General features: G+C 46.8%; 1 protein-coding gene and 1 non-coding gene across 2 annotated transcripts in view; one reads left to right on the top strand and one right to left on the bottom strand.

The window, feature by feature from the left end:
• LOC117719530 (uncharacterized) overlaps positions 1 to 9549 on the top strand; it is a 54705-nt gene extending 45156 nt beyond the window's left edge. Inside the window, exon 2 of the transcript XR_013103784.1 lies at positions 9070 to 9549. This is a non-coding gene — a transcript (uncharacterized LOC117719530). The remainder of the gene's footprint in view (positions 1 to 9069) is intronic.
• A 1117-nt stretch (positions 9550 to 10666) lies between these two features.
• Pfdn1 (prefoldin subunit 1) overlaps positions 10667 to 15433 on the bottom strand; it is a 50517-nt gene continuing 45750 nt past the window's right edge. Inside the window, exon 4 of the mRNA XM_034517613.2 lies at positions 10667 to 11029. Coding sequence (XP_034373504.1) covers positions 10946 to 11029 — 84 coding nt within the window. The 3' untranslated portion in view covers positions 10667 to 10945. The remainder of the gene's footprint in view (positions 11030 to 15433) is intronic.

Raw genomic sequence — 15433 nt, 5'->3', positions numbered from 1 at the left:
ACCATAGATCTGCTGGTATGTCAGTTTGCTTGTTTTTCTTTTCTTAGAGACAGGGTCTCTACGTAGCCCTGAGTGACTGTATTGCGACTTGCTCTGTAGAATAGGCTGATTTCGAACTCACAGAGATCTGCTTGTGGGATTTAATGCTGGGTTTAAAAGTGTGCACCACCATGCCCAACTTTTAAAAAAAAAATTTTTTTTATAAAGATTTATCTTACGTGTAACTGTTTTGCCTGTATTTCTGTATATGCAACTGTGTGAATGCCTGGTATCCACAGAGGTCAGAAGAGAGAGCTTTAGGTCTCCTGAAACTGAAGTTACAGGTGGTTGTGAGCCACCGTGTGGGTGTGGCTTCTGTGAACTGAACTGGGTCCTCTGCAAGAGCAAGGGCTTTTAACTACTGAGCCATCACCAAGCCCAGCCTCTTGGGGGTTTTGTTTTATTGTTTTCCCCTGTGGGTGTGTATTAGAGTTTCATGTAGCACTAACTGTCCTTGGATTGGTTATGAAACCAAGGATAACCGTGGACTCCTGACATCTCTGCCTCTAGCCCCCAAATGCTGGCATTATAGGTGTGTGTCTACCATTCTGTCCTGTTAACACTATGTTACATAGTAAAAGCTCTTCATTTTGATAAAATCCAGGTTACCAATTTTCCTTTATATAGATAATGCTAAACTAACCTCAAGTACTGAAGATTTTTAAATTTCTTTCTAGAAATGTTCCTGTTTTATATTTAGAATCATGATCTATTTTAGATTAATTTTTAAAATAAAATGTTTTAGTTCTAGGGTGGGGCAGCTGTGCATGCTGCCCTCTAAGTTCTAGGACAGCCAAGGCTATTTTCAAAAAAAGGAAAAAAAGATATTCAGATTTGTTTTATTTTCTGCATTCCAGTTCTTTTCAACATTCTTTATGAAAAACCTCCCCTTCTTTCAGGGCCTGCTCTGCATATTTGTGAACCAGCTAGCCATGGTCGTGCCAGCCTTTTTCTGTCATCTCTGTTCTATTCCCTAGATCTAAGGAGACATAGAAATTAATCATAACTACAGTTAACTGTCGATCTCTGTACTTTATAGGGAATCTTGTTTTAAATAGCACAGTTCTTTTGTCTTTCCATAAATTTTATCTATGATAGGTCTTAAGATTATTATTGGAATTACATTCAATCTAGAGCATTGTGGAGCCTAGTCTTTTTACTTATTTGAGACAGGGTCTTACTGTGTAGCCCTGGCTGAGACCCCCAACCTGACAAGTATTTACTAGGATCTTTTGATTGTTCTGTGTGTTCTTGCTTTCACTTGCTGTATGTGGTGACTGGACCTAAATCCCTCATTATGATGAGATTGTTTTTGTTGAAGTGGGACAGCACGTAAGGTTCATGAGGACATTCCCTGCTTCCAAGTCTTCACACTTGTCAGGACACAGAACTGCTGTGCAGGAAACATGAGCAGCTTTGATTAACAGACACATCCATAATTATTTCTCCAAAAACTGCATTAGAGCCAGGTGTGGGGGCACAAGCCATCGATCACAGAGGCAGTCAGATTTCTGTGAATTTAAGGCCAGTTTGGTTTCAATAGTAAGTGGTAGTCCAGTTAGGGCTACATAGAGAAATCCTGTTTCAAAAACAACAAAATTCCTACATGAGGATATATATGTGATATGAGACATTGATCTCTGTTGTCTGCTGTAATGTTCCCCATGCTGGGTTTGGAACACTAGAGAAATTGTCTTCCCAAGTACATCTGGAGCCTCCCATGCTTGACTCCTTCCCCAGTTCCCAGTCACATTTCCTCTGATCTGATCCGAGTGCCAGCTGTAGTCCAGAAGGTACTGAGTAGTTGCTGCTCTCCAGTCCCCTCCCATGAAGGCTTCTGGCCAACCTCAGGATCAAAGGAATCTGGTTTTCTGTCTCACTAAATGTGAAGCCTTATTTGCTAGGGATCTCTTCCCCTTGGGGCATATCAGAGTGCTGCCAAGGTCTGCAGCAGGAAACGACCATTTGGGATTCTCTTTGTGGCTTGTTTCCTTCTTTCAACAGCATGGGAAATTCAGAAATACAAAAGCAAAATGAATTCTTTGTTTTACTTAAGTCAAAATGTAGGCCTTTCATTTTATAAGCATATCTGGATAGAGCCCCAGGCAGTTTGTGCACAAGGTGTGGTATAGTGTGAGGGCCATAACAGTGATGTTTGCTGCCATTTGCAAAGCCAAGATCTGCATGCAAGCTGGCCAGCCCTAAACTGGAGGGCCCTCCACTCTCTAATAGCTCTGTCAGTACAAACAGTGCAATGTTTTAAGACCCTCTGAATGCTGTTTGAGAATCTCAGGGAGGAAACTTAATATTTCTTCATATTGAAAACCTTCATTTTTGACCTGTCTTAATACTTACTGCCTTTTCTTCAACAGCATCCCAGACAATAGTTTCCATAACTTCATCTTCTGTTTCATAGTAGAGCCAGAAACTTTTCAAAGAGGTCCCATAATTGATCTGCAGGCCCCTGCTATAGAAGAGTAGGTCCAGGACCTCAACTCAGGCCTGTCAGTCACCCCTAACTCCCAGCTTCTCCTTAACTTCTCTATTTAAATACCCGCTTACCGTGGAACATCACCTTTTCTGGAGAACAGTAAGCACTTGGGAACCTCTAGCCTCTTGCATCCCCAGGGCTTGCTGGAATATTTACATTCTCGTTCAGACTACTCACATTGGATTAACATGTAAAAATAACATAGCTCAGTCAGTTCAGTGTTTGCCATGCAAACGAAAGGACTGTAGTTCATTCCCAACACCCAAAAAGCTGGGTGTGGTGGCATATACTTGTAATTCAATCCCAGCACTGGGGACCAAATTGTTGAGCTTCAGGTGCAGTGAGAGACCATGAGTTTAAAAAACAAGGTGAAATGAGGCTGAGGAGACAGTATAGTGCTCACCACGCAGGCGTGAAAACCTGAGTTTAGCTCTCCAGCACCCATGTGAAAAGCAGACATGTCAGTTAATGCCTGGAACACCAGCAAGGAGCAGGACAGAGACTGGAGAATCCCAGGGGCTTGATAACCAGTTAGTGATCTTTAAGTTCAATGAAATCTTCTAAAAAGTCAGGTAGAGGGGCCAGTGAGAAGGCTCAGCAGGTAAAGGTGCCTGCTGCCAAGCCCGATAGCTTGAGTTTGATTCCCAGGATCCATACAGTGGAAGGAAATAACCAACTTCTGTAAATTGTCCTCCGACCTCACCTCCGTGTGCAGGCTGCAGCACTAGAAGAGGGACAGATAACAGCTGACCTCCATGTGCTCAGTTAGGTGGATCTCTTGGGGGGACAGGGCTTTAGAGGCACTTTCCCCTTTACTTTGTAATGACCTTTAAAGATGTGTGTTCACATACATTATATGTGGAGACCAGAAGCCAGTATTGGTGGCAGCTGCTGCTGCTGCTTCCTCCTCCTTCCTTCCTTCTTCCTCCTCTCCTCTTTTTTTTTTTTTTTTTTTTTTTTTTTCCTTTTGGAGACAAAGTTCCTCTGTGAACCTGGAGCTCACCCGTTCGTTCAGTTAGACTGGCTGGCCAGTGAGCACTAGATTGTCCTGTCTCACTTCACCAGTCCTGGGATTCTATCACACTTGGCTTCTGTACAGGGATGCTGGGGATGGAACTCAGGTCCCCACAATTGTGTGACAGTTTACCACCTGAGCCAATTCCTTATCCCTTAAATGCTGACGTCAATTGCCCAGTTTCCTGTTTTCTTCGGAACTTAGTATCTGTGTTAGTGATAGGTGTGGACACCACACCCAGGAAGATGTTGCCTTGCCATGCATCTGTGTGAGGTTCTCATTCCTTCCATCCAAGGAACTAATTGAGTATCTCACCCTCCCCAGTCACTGCAGGATCCCATCAGCTAAAGCTGTGTGCATCTGCCTGCTACCCTGGCCTGCCACACAGATCATCTTTTGTCATCTATGTCCCCTCCCAACACACACACTTCCTTCACCTTGTGCCTAGATTATTTTATCACCCCTTACTAACATGAAACTACACTTATTATAAATATGTTTTAATACAGGTTGGTGGAAGCCCCTTTCCTCACAGACCCAGAAGAAAACCTGTATTTTCATGGTTTCTCCTATATGGGGTGCCACCTATTAGTTCCTGTCGTGTCCTACTAAGTCCCAGCAAACACTTCACCTCCTCATTTTGTTCATAATGCACTTTGTGTTACTTTCTGGTTTGTAAGAAGGTCAGAGATGTGACTTCTTCTGTATTAGCAGTGTGTCAGTGGCAGTCAGGATTGTAATTGGAACATATGTGCAGAACCAGCTTTCTCAGAGAACCAAGCAATGAGGATCAAGCAGCTGAGGAAAAGCTAAACAAGCTCTCGTGAAAGGCCAGCAGGGGGCCAGCAGGGCACCCACTCAGCAGACATCCAGGAAATTTACTGTCACAGTTGACTACTGGAGCAGGTCCTTATCAGGGGACGGGCTCTGACTCCAGAACACGTTCTGGAGCAGGGCAGGAGCTAGATCTTGACCAACACGCTGACCTTCATTAGCTTCAAAGGGGAACCAGAGGCACAGGAAGGAGATCGGCTTCTCCCTTCACAACAGCATATCCCATGGCACCTGTACTGTAGCCATCCTGAGGTGCACAGCCCAGGTCTAGGAGGCAGGAGGGTGGAATGAACAGGTAAGGTTCTGCCTTTAGCTAACTACATAGTCTCAGCAGACTTTTTGACACTCGGAATCTTTAATGTGGCCAAGGTGATCTCAGTTCTTCTACATATCACCTAGATCTACCTCTAGCTTGGAGGCTCACAGCTGCCTCAGACTCTAACCAGTCTTATCCCTGTGCTAGGCTAAAAGGACCAGTACAACCTGTACAGATGTACCCAGTTGTGGTTTAGGGTTCGGGGACAGTGCCCCACCAGTGCGTCGTGTAGCCTTTTGAGTGCTGAGCTTCTAGGCATTGTGCTGCCACTCCCCTTTTCAGTTGTGTTTATCCAGAAGTGATGCTGTGGGGCTCCCCACTCACAGATTTGAGTGCAGAGTGCTAACTAGCAAGCTGACCTTCTGACTAAGCTCTGGCAGGATTGCTTTGGGACTCACCTGGATGACCCAGGAGTTCCCTAGGTTGCTTTAGCCTCTCAGCTGCACTTGTTGAGACTAGGAACAGGCCCTATACCCATACTCTTATCTTCCCCACACCAGTCCGTGAACACAGAAGCAAGTGGGTGGCAGTCAGAGGAGTCCCAGTCAGCAGGAAACTGCCTGTCTGGCTCTGTCTGGTCTGCCTCAGAGAATCTTGGGACACTAAAGTAGGGAGAGAGTAAGAATTTAGGAGACCTAGTTTCTCATGATTCAGTTTCATAGAAGAGATGAGGTTACAAGTGAAGCTTCTAAGGGCAGCTTGAGACATAAGAGTGAGAAAGACACAAGGACTGAGAGCAGCCAGACTCAGCAGGCGAAGGTAGCTACTATGGTCATGGAACCTGGCTGAGGCCATGTGAAGTCCTGACAGCCCCATGACAGTCCAGTGGGAGAGGAAGAGGCATGAGGAAGGGTCTGTTAACCTCTCCCACCCTCAGCCTTTGGAGACTAGAGGAAACATTACTGACAACCTGCTGAGCTGAGCTGAGCTCTAGGGGGTGGGGGGAGTTGGGCCTGTCCCACTGCGTTCCTGGTCGCCACGCATAGCCTCCCTCACATACTTGCTTGGTGCTGTGGGCCAAGCAGGTGCCTTAAGCAATGGGACACCTTTGCACTGGCAGTGAATGTCACTGGCATGGGTACCCTCCTCCATGGGTGAGGCAGAGCCCCTTTTGCCTGTATGTCCTTCTTTTCCCTGTATGAGGGCTACAAGCCATCCTGTGTTTTGGGGCTCTATAACGGTAACACTTAAGATTTCTCCTTTTATCTGCCTCTTGGTCTACATAGTTGAGAAGCATTCTGGCATCTTCTGTAACCTCAGGAAGGCTAGTTAGCTGCCATCTGTCTATCTAGATCCTTATGTGGGGTGGTGGCAACCAAGACTCAACTGGTAGTACTCCTCATGGGGTACCTGTGTGCTCCCGACAGTTGAGGACAAACCCTCTAGGGAACCTGTCTCTGGGCTGGAACATATTGCTTCAAGGTGCAGTCTTGTAGAAAAGCTGTGGTGCAGACTGCCTGCATGCTTGCCTCTCCTCCTCTGTGCTCTTAGGCCAGACTGTTCAGATGTACCCGCAAGCATGCACAAGGACTTGTAGACTCTACCAGCATACCAGAGCCTTTGATGAATCATTTAGAAGGTCAGAGTAGAGCAAGTGAAGGTTTCAGATGTCAGGCTGACATCACCCGAAACCTTCGCTCACATTCTGGTGACTCATCTCTGCCCTTGTAAATGAAGCCTGTGAGGTTGTAGACTATCCTGGAACCAAGGGGCTTCTGGTGTGATATGTCAGGTGGCCTGGAGAAAAAGACCCCAGAGATTGGTGGATAGGCATTTGGTCACAGGAGACCGTGTGCCTCCTGGCATGGCCTGTGTACCTTTCTTCTAGCATAAAGACAAAAGGTAGGTAACTGCCCTGCCTATAACCATCTGAGTCCTCCCAAACTTGCTCTGCACCCAAGACCTCTGGGGCCCTTCTGACCTACACTAGACCTTTAGGCCCTACCCCATGCTCTCCTACCCACCACCAACTCTTATATTTATACCCAGGTGGCAAAGTTCTAGGTCCTTGACCTTCTGAAGACTACACCAGGCTGGGGCCAAGAAGACTGACAGCTGGTTCAACAAAAGAGGCAAAGCAATAAAGGAGCCTAGATCTGATGTCACCCTAGCCTGATCACTGGGAACAGAGAGCTTCACAGACCGTCCTGCCTGGGACCAATACAGAGGCCCCTACTAATGGTTAAACAGAATAATCTGTGACCTTAGTGAATGAATGAAGTTAGTCCTTTGATTGAAATGAATGGAAGCCAGTTTTTAAAGTTCTGTGTACACAGGACCTTGAGTCCAGCCTTTGTCTCAAGTCTGGCCACAGGGGGGCACTTGATCTCCAAGGAGGAGCTCAAACTGAACAAGCTCTAGGATGCCAGAACCACTTTCCAGGCCAAGCCCAGCCTGTTCCCATACCTATCCATTGCTTTTGACTCCAAACCCCCTTTTCCTTCTTCTAAAAAAAAAAAAAAAAAAAGTAGAAAAACTGAGAGGGTTCGGGTAGAGGGACAGTCTCACAGCGCTAGCACAGCTTACATAAGGTAGTCAACCGTACACGCACTCTGCTTTGCCTATAAAAGGCAGGTACTGGGACAATCCATCTGACCTGGGTGCAGAACACCTGGCTGGAGCCATCTCTGCCGCAGCACCTGCTGTGTGCCCAAGTGGCGCACTCGGCTCAGCTTCAGGACATGCCCACTGAGCACAGAAGACGTGACTGATGTGATAGTGGGAAGGTGTGGGAATTCTCAAGGCAGATTCTCTCATAAAGGTGACAGGGACAGTGGCAACATAGAGTACAGAGCCGTGAGGCTCCTGGGAGGATAGAGAATCCTGAGGCAGAGGCCAGGCTTTGCTAGTCAGTAAAGAAGACACCCTCTGGAGACACAAGGCCTTTCTCCCATAAGCAGGTGGGTTTCTAGAAGATGCTCTTGGAAGACTGACCATCTCTAGGCCCCCAGCCCATGCTGTGAAGCTCTGGAAGGCCTTCCTTCCGCCTTGCTTCTGGGTCAGTTACTGCTGCTTTGGTTAACTTGAAAGTAAGAGGTGGGTAGGAGACTTTCAGACCCCACCTTGTCCCCATCCTCCTAGCGTCTGTGACAGGGAGGGAGTCAGAAGAGCTTTGGAAGACTGTCTTCTGGAAATGGGTGCCTTGGGTATCTTTTAACCTCCATCAGCAGTCTGGGAGGGATGAGCTGGAAGTCCTTAGGTACCCAGGTTTCCAGGAATTGGTGAAATGAGACCTGGCAGCAGTGACCTTGGCTGATCTGGAAAGGCAGCGAAGGAAGCAGGACTTGGTATGTGTGCTGATGCAGCTGGACAGGCTCACGGCCCACTGGCTCTCATGGGAGGGAGGCCTGCACCCAGGCCTGGGAGAAGGTCTCGGGGGGAAGCAGACGTGCCTGGTGCCTGTCCTTCAGGAAGGGTGAGGGCTGGATTAACACTATGTGGTGGGCTTTTCATTAAGTCTTGGCATGATGAGCAACCTCCCCGATGGCTGGAAGCTGGAGATTGAGTGGTCTAGGGGTAAACCTGTGCCAGATCCCTAATAAGCCAGGGCACTCTCCTACACCAGCCCCAGAGCTGCCAAGGTGTAAAAATAGGAAACACAAGACTAGAGCTGAAGGCCCCCTGCAGAACTGCTCTGATTCATAAAATCCACAGGCTCCTGTGTTGTGCTAGTTTGAAGGTATGGATTTGATGAGGGCTGTTGGGGAAGAGAAACCGAGGTGTCATCAAGTGTAGGCTCAGACTTGCAGTTCCATTCTGAAGGCCTCTGGCAGTCTGCACTCCCTGCTGCAGGGGCTTTACAGTGTAATTTGCAACTGAGTATCACTCAAGTATTTGGGGTTTTTTTGTTTTGTTTTGGGGGGGAAGGGAGTTATTGTTGTTTGGTCTCTGTGTTGCTTTGGCTTTGCTGGAACTCAGATATCCCCCTGCCTCTGCTTCCTGAGAGCTGGGCTTTATGGCATGTATCACCACAGTTTGTTGGGGTTTTGTTTTGTTATTGCAGATCATTCCTTTAAAATACAGATTTGAATTCTGCTTGGCTTAGCTGAATCTACAGAAGTGCCCCCTCATCACACACATACCTATATAGTGTCAGGGACAGTGTTTCCTGCTTATCAGCTTTCTAAGGGTCACCAGCTCCACTGCCTTGGTTAGGTTATTCTATAGTATCCCTAGTATTCATTCCCAAGAGGAAGAAGGTTGTCCTCTTGAGTGATGAGAGAGGCCACCTTCCTCTGTGCATCCTTGGCAAGCACAGAAAGACAGGCTGCATAGCGAGTGCCACTGCTGTCCCTCTTCTCTGGTCCTGGGAGGCAACTGCAGGCCTGAGGTGTATACCGGACCCTCTTACTCTCCCCTTCCTTCTCTTTCCAGTGTATGTGGTGGAAGACCAAAGAAGAGATGACCTGGGCCCATCAACCTGCCTCACAGCCTGCTGGACTGCTCTGTGTTGCTGCTGCCTCTGGGACATGCTCACCTGATCACCTGATGAGCCCAGCTCTTCTGCTTGGCCGCTCTGTGCCACCTCCAATAGGTGTGCCTGGTCCCATCTCTTCTGATTGCTATAAGTGGCTAGCTCTGCACAGGCACCTCTACTTTCAGTCCTACAGAGTTTTAGATTAGTGAAGGTTACTGCTGTTTAGTTCAGTGACTTCATCTTTTTAATGTTCAAAACTCATTTCTTACTGATCTTTAACAAATGTGCTAAATTATTTACTTTTTTGGCCAAAGGCTTAGTTATGAAATATATATTTATAATGTTTAAATTATACACTCAAGGTAATGGCAATATGTGACACACCACTAGATCTCTCTGCTCACACCCTTTATGTTTCAATAAATCTGTCTAAAATCTGGCTGTCTGAATTATTCCAGATAATCTAAACCACCTTGGGGATGTACTTCTGTATTTCCCAAATTCTGTTATATTCTATCCACCAAGGCTTGTAAGATGTGAGCAGGTCAGCTTATGATACCTACTGTCCAGTTTACAAAGAACAACTTTTCTTCTGTTCTGGCTACTTCCTAAAGTGCTGTCCATGGCCCAGTGTCAAAGATGGCTCAGGCGGACATATTTATCAACACAGCTCAGACTCGCTTTTGCCCAGGCCCTGGGAAAGGGACCTCTGGGCAACAGTGGGCTGCCCAGGGCTGCTCTCCAGGGTAAAGAGAACAGAGGCTCTTCCTGCCCCCACCCACTCCTAAACTAGTTAACCAACCTGTTCTTCTCACATTCAGCCACAGGGTGTCGCTAAGCTGTCAAAAAACAAGTCAGCGTCTCAGCTACAGAGCAAGGGCAGCCTTGCCTGCTGTCCATCTAAAGCAGCCGTGGAAGGCAGGATTCAGGGGGCTGGGGGTGCGCTTCCATCACTTAGAAAGTGAAGGCCAAACCTGGCTAGAGGACATCATGTCTCAAGAGAAACAATCTGGTATTTTTACACACTGAACCAGTGCTCCCAATTAAAACTTACCACCAAATAACAACACCCTGTGCACTCAGCAACTACCCCAGGAGTGTCTGCAGTGGCCAAGTGCAGGGCTACCCTACCGGGAAGGAGGAGTTCTGAGTGTTCACTAGTAGTTTTTGTTCTAAATACTTAAGTTTACATCAGTTTTCAGTAACAGTAGAGTTTAACTGACCTGCAGTAAAATTCCTGAAAGTTGCACTGTGAGTGAGCTGTCCTGAGAACGTACAGGGGAGCTAGGAGGAGGACCACAGTGGCACCATGGCCAGACAGAGCCAGAGCCCGGAACTCTGTTTTGGAATTCTGGGGAGAAAACAGGGAAGGAATCCTGAAGCCAACTGTGGCTCTGTTCACCTCACCTATCAACTTGTCTTCCTCCTCCCTCCTATGCTCTACAGAGAGGCCCATGAGTTACCTGTCAAAGGACAGAAAGGGGAGGGAAAAAGGGACACAAGCTGAGGAAGGCACTTGCCCCTCTCACCTCTGATGGAGAAAAGCACATGTCATAGAGTAAGACATAGCTTTTTATTGGTCTAACCTGGTCTAACCCACATGCCTAGTGACAGGCTTGGACAGCTTTCTCCATCTGCCCTCCGGTCTTCTCTCTGTTGAGAGCTCCTGGCTTGCCCCAGGAAAGAAGAGTGTCCTGGGCAGGGGTTGGCAAACATTCAGTTGGGACCTGATGGCATGATGGGGCCGCTGGGCAGAGGGAGGGCAGTACCCTGCACAGCCCCTGTCGTGACAGGATAGGAGGGATCAGAAGGGAAGAAGTTTCCCAGCAGCTCCTACTGTGCCCTCCGAGCCATCAGCATCTCTCGGATGTTGTCCTCAGCTTCCTTAACGCTCCGCTCCAGGTAGGACTTTTTCTGCTGTAATATGAGAAAGAAGGGTTAGGACCAAAGTGAGCAGGTGTAGCCATTACAGCCACGGGTTCTGGTGTCCTCCCTGGACAGTGATACCAGACATGCTACCAAATAAGATGCAGGTACAGGGAGCACAGAGGCCCTGTAGAGAGCAGGCCACAGTACCCTTCCCCAAAGTAAGTACATGACATTATACCAGATGAAGGCCAGAAAATTCCAGGACAAAGCTCCCGCCCCACAGTGGACTGTCTCCTCTGAGAGTTTTCCATGGTCTGAGCCAGGCATCCACAGTCTCTGCTGTACAGAGCAGACAGCACACATCACACTGTCCGGTGAGCTCAGTCAACTGCACATCTCACTCAGGCAGATGAGTCAGGGTGCAATCTGCTTTTCTAATGAATCTGCTGCTGCTACAATTCAGAACAGTGACACATGGGTAAAGCAGTCTTGTGGAAGTTCATCTTCTGTCCTAAATTAAAACTCTTAACTTTGACAAAGAAACAACTACTTTCAGAAGCCACATCAGGTCTGGGACCACAAAGATTAGTCAAAGGAAATGATGTATATACATTTTTTTGTCCTGTGCTCATCCCAAAAGCATGGTGGCTTTACCACAGGCTCCTGCCCTGGGAACAAAGTTGTGGCTGTGTTCCCTCTTAGTGGACAGGAAAGTGCCCATTAGAGGAACAGTACCCGTCTTCAAAGAATACTCGGAACCACTCCCAGGGTACATGACTGAGGGACCTGCACTGGGGCTGCTACAGCCCATCCGGATGCCACCAGTGCCCTCCACATTTCACCAAAAGTGCCTATATGACCCAGGGAAAGTCTACAGTGGAGGGCTGGGCCACATGTCACTTTGCTTCTAGAGGCATCACAACCTGCTCGACAGACCTTCTTTGCTTGGGATATAAAGTTACCTATAAGGTGGTCATTTGCACCAAAGCGCTAATGTTTAGTCTATAAGTCTCTCCCTTAAACTTCTTCCACTATGGCCAGATAGCTATCAAACTATGCATTCCAAGTCTGGCTCTGCAGAAGCAAGACACAAATCTGTACCAGCTCTTGTGGTAACCTGACCTTCCAATTAAATTTCCTCTTGGGCAGGAAAAGCCCAGACCCTGACTCATCTCCCATCTGCCAACTTGTACCCACTTCCTTACAACACCAGAAGCGCCATAACAGCCATCAGGACTGTGACAATTCATCGGCCCCAACTGTGTACTGTTGCTATGGAATTTTGCTTAAGTACACGGCTAACACTGATAAGGCCTATCACTGAGATTGAGTGGGGACTGAACTTCCTTTGATAAACAGCCCGTAGAGTTTACTTGTGAGTTTAAGAGGCACATACTGATAACTGCTGGCTCATCATTAAAGAATGTGCCCACACAGGATACAGTCATAGTGCCACATGCCACCTGGGCACCTTGACCCAGCCTCATGAGAAGTGCTGACAGCTGGTGGAGGAAGCAGGACTCTCCCAGCCATAGCTAGTGCTCAGGGACCTGGGTCTGTTGCTTTTGGTCTGACAAACTGCTGTCATAGATGGCAGAACCATAAACTTAGAACATCGGCGAGGGCCGCTTCATCCCGCCCAGGTTTCCAAATAAGTGCAGATGGTCCTCCTCAGCAGCAATGCGATACCCTAGCACCTCATCCTCCACGCTCCAATGAATTTTATACTAGTATAACCCGAAGTCTTCAAGTTTAAAAAAAAAAAGAAGCAGAATGGAGGCTGGAGAGCTGGCTCAGCAGTTATGAGCACTGGCTGCTCTTTGCAGAGGACCCAGGTTCAGTTCCTACCACCCACACATTGTAACTCAATACCATCCATAACTCGAGGGGATCTGATACCTTCTTTTGATATCCTTGGACACTAGGAACACACAGAGTATACATACATATATGCACACAATATGTAAAAATATTTTTAAAAGACAGTATAAATAAGCTTATCTTTCTTTAAGTCTCATTGTCTGGTTGGCTTTTATTTTTAAAAACGGGATTTTCCTATATAACCTGAGCTGTCCTTGGTACTCCATGTGTAGCCTAGGCTGGCTCTGAACTTGTAGCACTCCTGCCTCAAGTCTTGCAAGTGCCAGGATTATAGGTATGTGCCATCAAACCCAGCCCATTAAATCTCTAAATAAACTTAGTGAACAATTCTTTAAAAATAAATAAATAGTTCAATAATGGAGCTTTTCTAAGTATTTCAGTAGTTCCTTTCTCAGCATCAAGTATTACTAAGCCCAATGATATGCAACCCAGACCTGCTGTGAGGTAAACTATCTCACAAAATGTGCCCTGAAGTTCTAATCGCTGCTACCCCTGAACACACTCTTAATCAGGAACAGAAGTCTCCAGACTTGATCCCATTATGGATTCTAAATCCAGTTAATGTCCTTGAAAGACTGCGATGTAAAGACAAGTCACAAAGAGAAAGAGAATGGCATGTGTGCTCTAAGTGGAGACTTGAGTGACTGGTCTCTAAGAAAGCTGGAAGAGTGAACCAAGCATTCTTTCTGCAGCCCTTCAAGAGAAGCACAGGCCCACTAGACCTTAATTCTGGACTCTTGGCCTCCAAGAAATGGGAAAAGACTTTTTTTTTTTTTTTTTTTTTTTTAATGTATGAATTTGTAGAGACTATAGCTAAGAAATCAACACAGAACATGAGAAGAGGTGTCTGCAAACACTTCATACCAAAGGCTCGGGCTCTTCTGAACCTAAAGGATCCTATACCTCTGGCCACATCAATTGGCAAATGTCTCTAAACATTTTTATGCTGTGATCATACTTTTCTCAAAAACAAGTCTGAGAAAACCAACCCAACCAAAAATGCAAACAAAACCATCACAGAGGAAATGAAGGAATCAAGATTTAGCTAACCTCTCCCTTGACTCTCTGTAGTTACTTCTAAAAGGATTACAAAGTCAGGGCCACCCTTTTCTGGAACAGCAGCTCCATTCTTGCATTGGGTCTAGACAAAGCCACTGTGCACCATCCAGAGTCTGTCACACCTTGCTAGCCCTGTCCCAGAACATATCCAGAACCTTCAGGAAGTGCCTCCTTTGAAGTGACTGTCTTCTGACTCCATATTGTGGCTGGGGTCTTCCTTTTACACTCAAAGCTTTCTCTCCATCTTAAAGTAAAAATCAAAGCTATTTAGTCTGTGGGCTGCTAAAGCCAAACAGCATAGCAGAGGTGGCTTTTAAACATCAATCTTCTGCAGGCTAGGGCCACGACTGATGCAGAGTAAGAATCTGGCTGGCTTGGTCTGGCTCGCATCCTTGAAGCGTGGATATGAGCTCCTTGGTCTCTTCTTATAAGGGCACTAACCCCATCCAAAGGACTCCACCCCCATGACCCAAACCCAGCTCTTCCAGGCCCATCTCAAGTGTCACCTTATCTGAGAAGGAAATGTCTAGTAGGCAGAATTTGGTTCTGTCCATGCCTGGGTCCTAGAGTCTAGGATAGCCAGTGCATAGGAGCAGCTCATGCTGGTTGAAGTGGTGCATTCACTGGGAGAGCATCTTAGGGGAACTGGTCCATTCACTGGCCTTTTTGTTTTCCTCCAAAGTTCAATAAGTAGGGAGCATGTACCAGAGGAAGCAAAGGAGAGTGACTGTTCTTCACAATGGCTTTCCTGTTTGGGCTTTGGCCTCTACCCTTTTGCCCCTGGATAGATATAGATTTACAACTAAAACTTTTCTGATGCTAACAGAGACCTCAGAGCCTTGATATCACAACAGAGCAGGCCTTTAAGCTTTAGTGGGTCAACTGCTATAGCTATAAAGCAAACCTTTTCAAGTTCCCACAGTTTACAGACTACCACATCTGGCGCCAGACCCTCAGCTTCTGTGGACTGCACACAGACAATGGTCACCTGTAAGCTCCAGGGGCCCCTGGGAAAGACATGTGCTATCCTTACTGCAGCTGCCTCCTGCCTTGCACACAGTTCCCCTCACAGCCTTTCCCTAGGGAATGCTCTAGTTTCATCAAACCACCGAGCTCTGGGTGCAGTGACATTCCTGTGGGACCTTGATTAAGAATTTCTGACACTTCCTGCAAGACTCAACATAGCTAGGGAGGTGCCACTGCTGAAGTTACTGCCCACATGGGAGACAGTCTGATACTGGCTTTTCAGTCTCATCAGAGGGACAATGTTCAAGTACCCAGAACTTTCCCAACATGGCACAATCTCTTAGAATCCCGAGGTAATTCACCTGTCACTCTCTCCAGGTTTTTCTCTCTTAGGAACTCTCTCCTAAATCTACACTTTTTTATTTTCTGCTTGTTGTGCCTTGGGGTATATAAAAGGTTTGGGGGCTTGCTTTCTTTCCTCCCTTTCCTTCTTCCCTTTCCTTCTCTTTTCTTTTCTTCTCTTTTCCTTTCTCTTTCTTTCTTTCT

This window comes from Arvicanthis niloticus, chromosome 14 (genome assembly GCF_011762505.2).
Source record: "Arvicanthis niloticus isolate mArvNil1 chromosome 14, mArvNil1.pat.X, whole genome shotgun sequence".
In the NCBI taxonomy this organism is placed as follows: Eukaryota; Metazoa; Chordata; class Mammalia; order Rodentia; family Muridae; genus Arvicanthis; species Arvicanthis niloticus.
The sequence above is the reverse complement of the archived record's forward strand: the minus strand, read 5'-3'. Positions and strand labels throughout refer to the sequence as shown.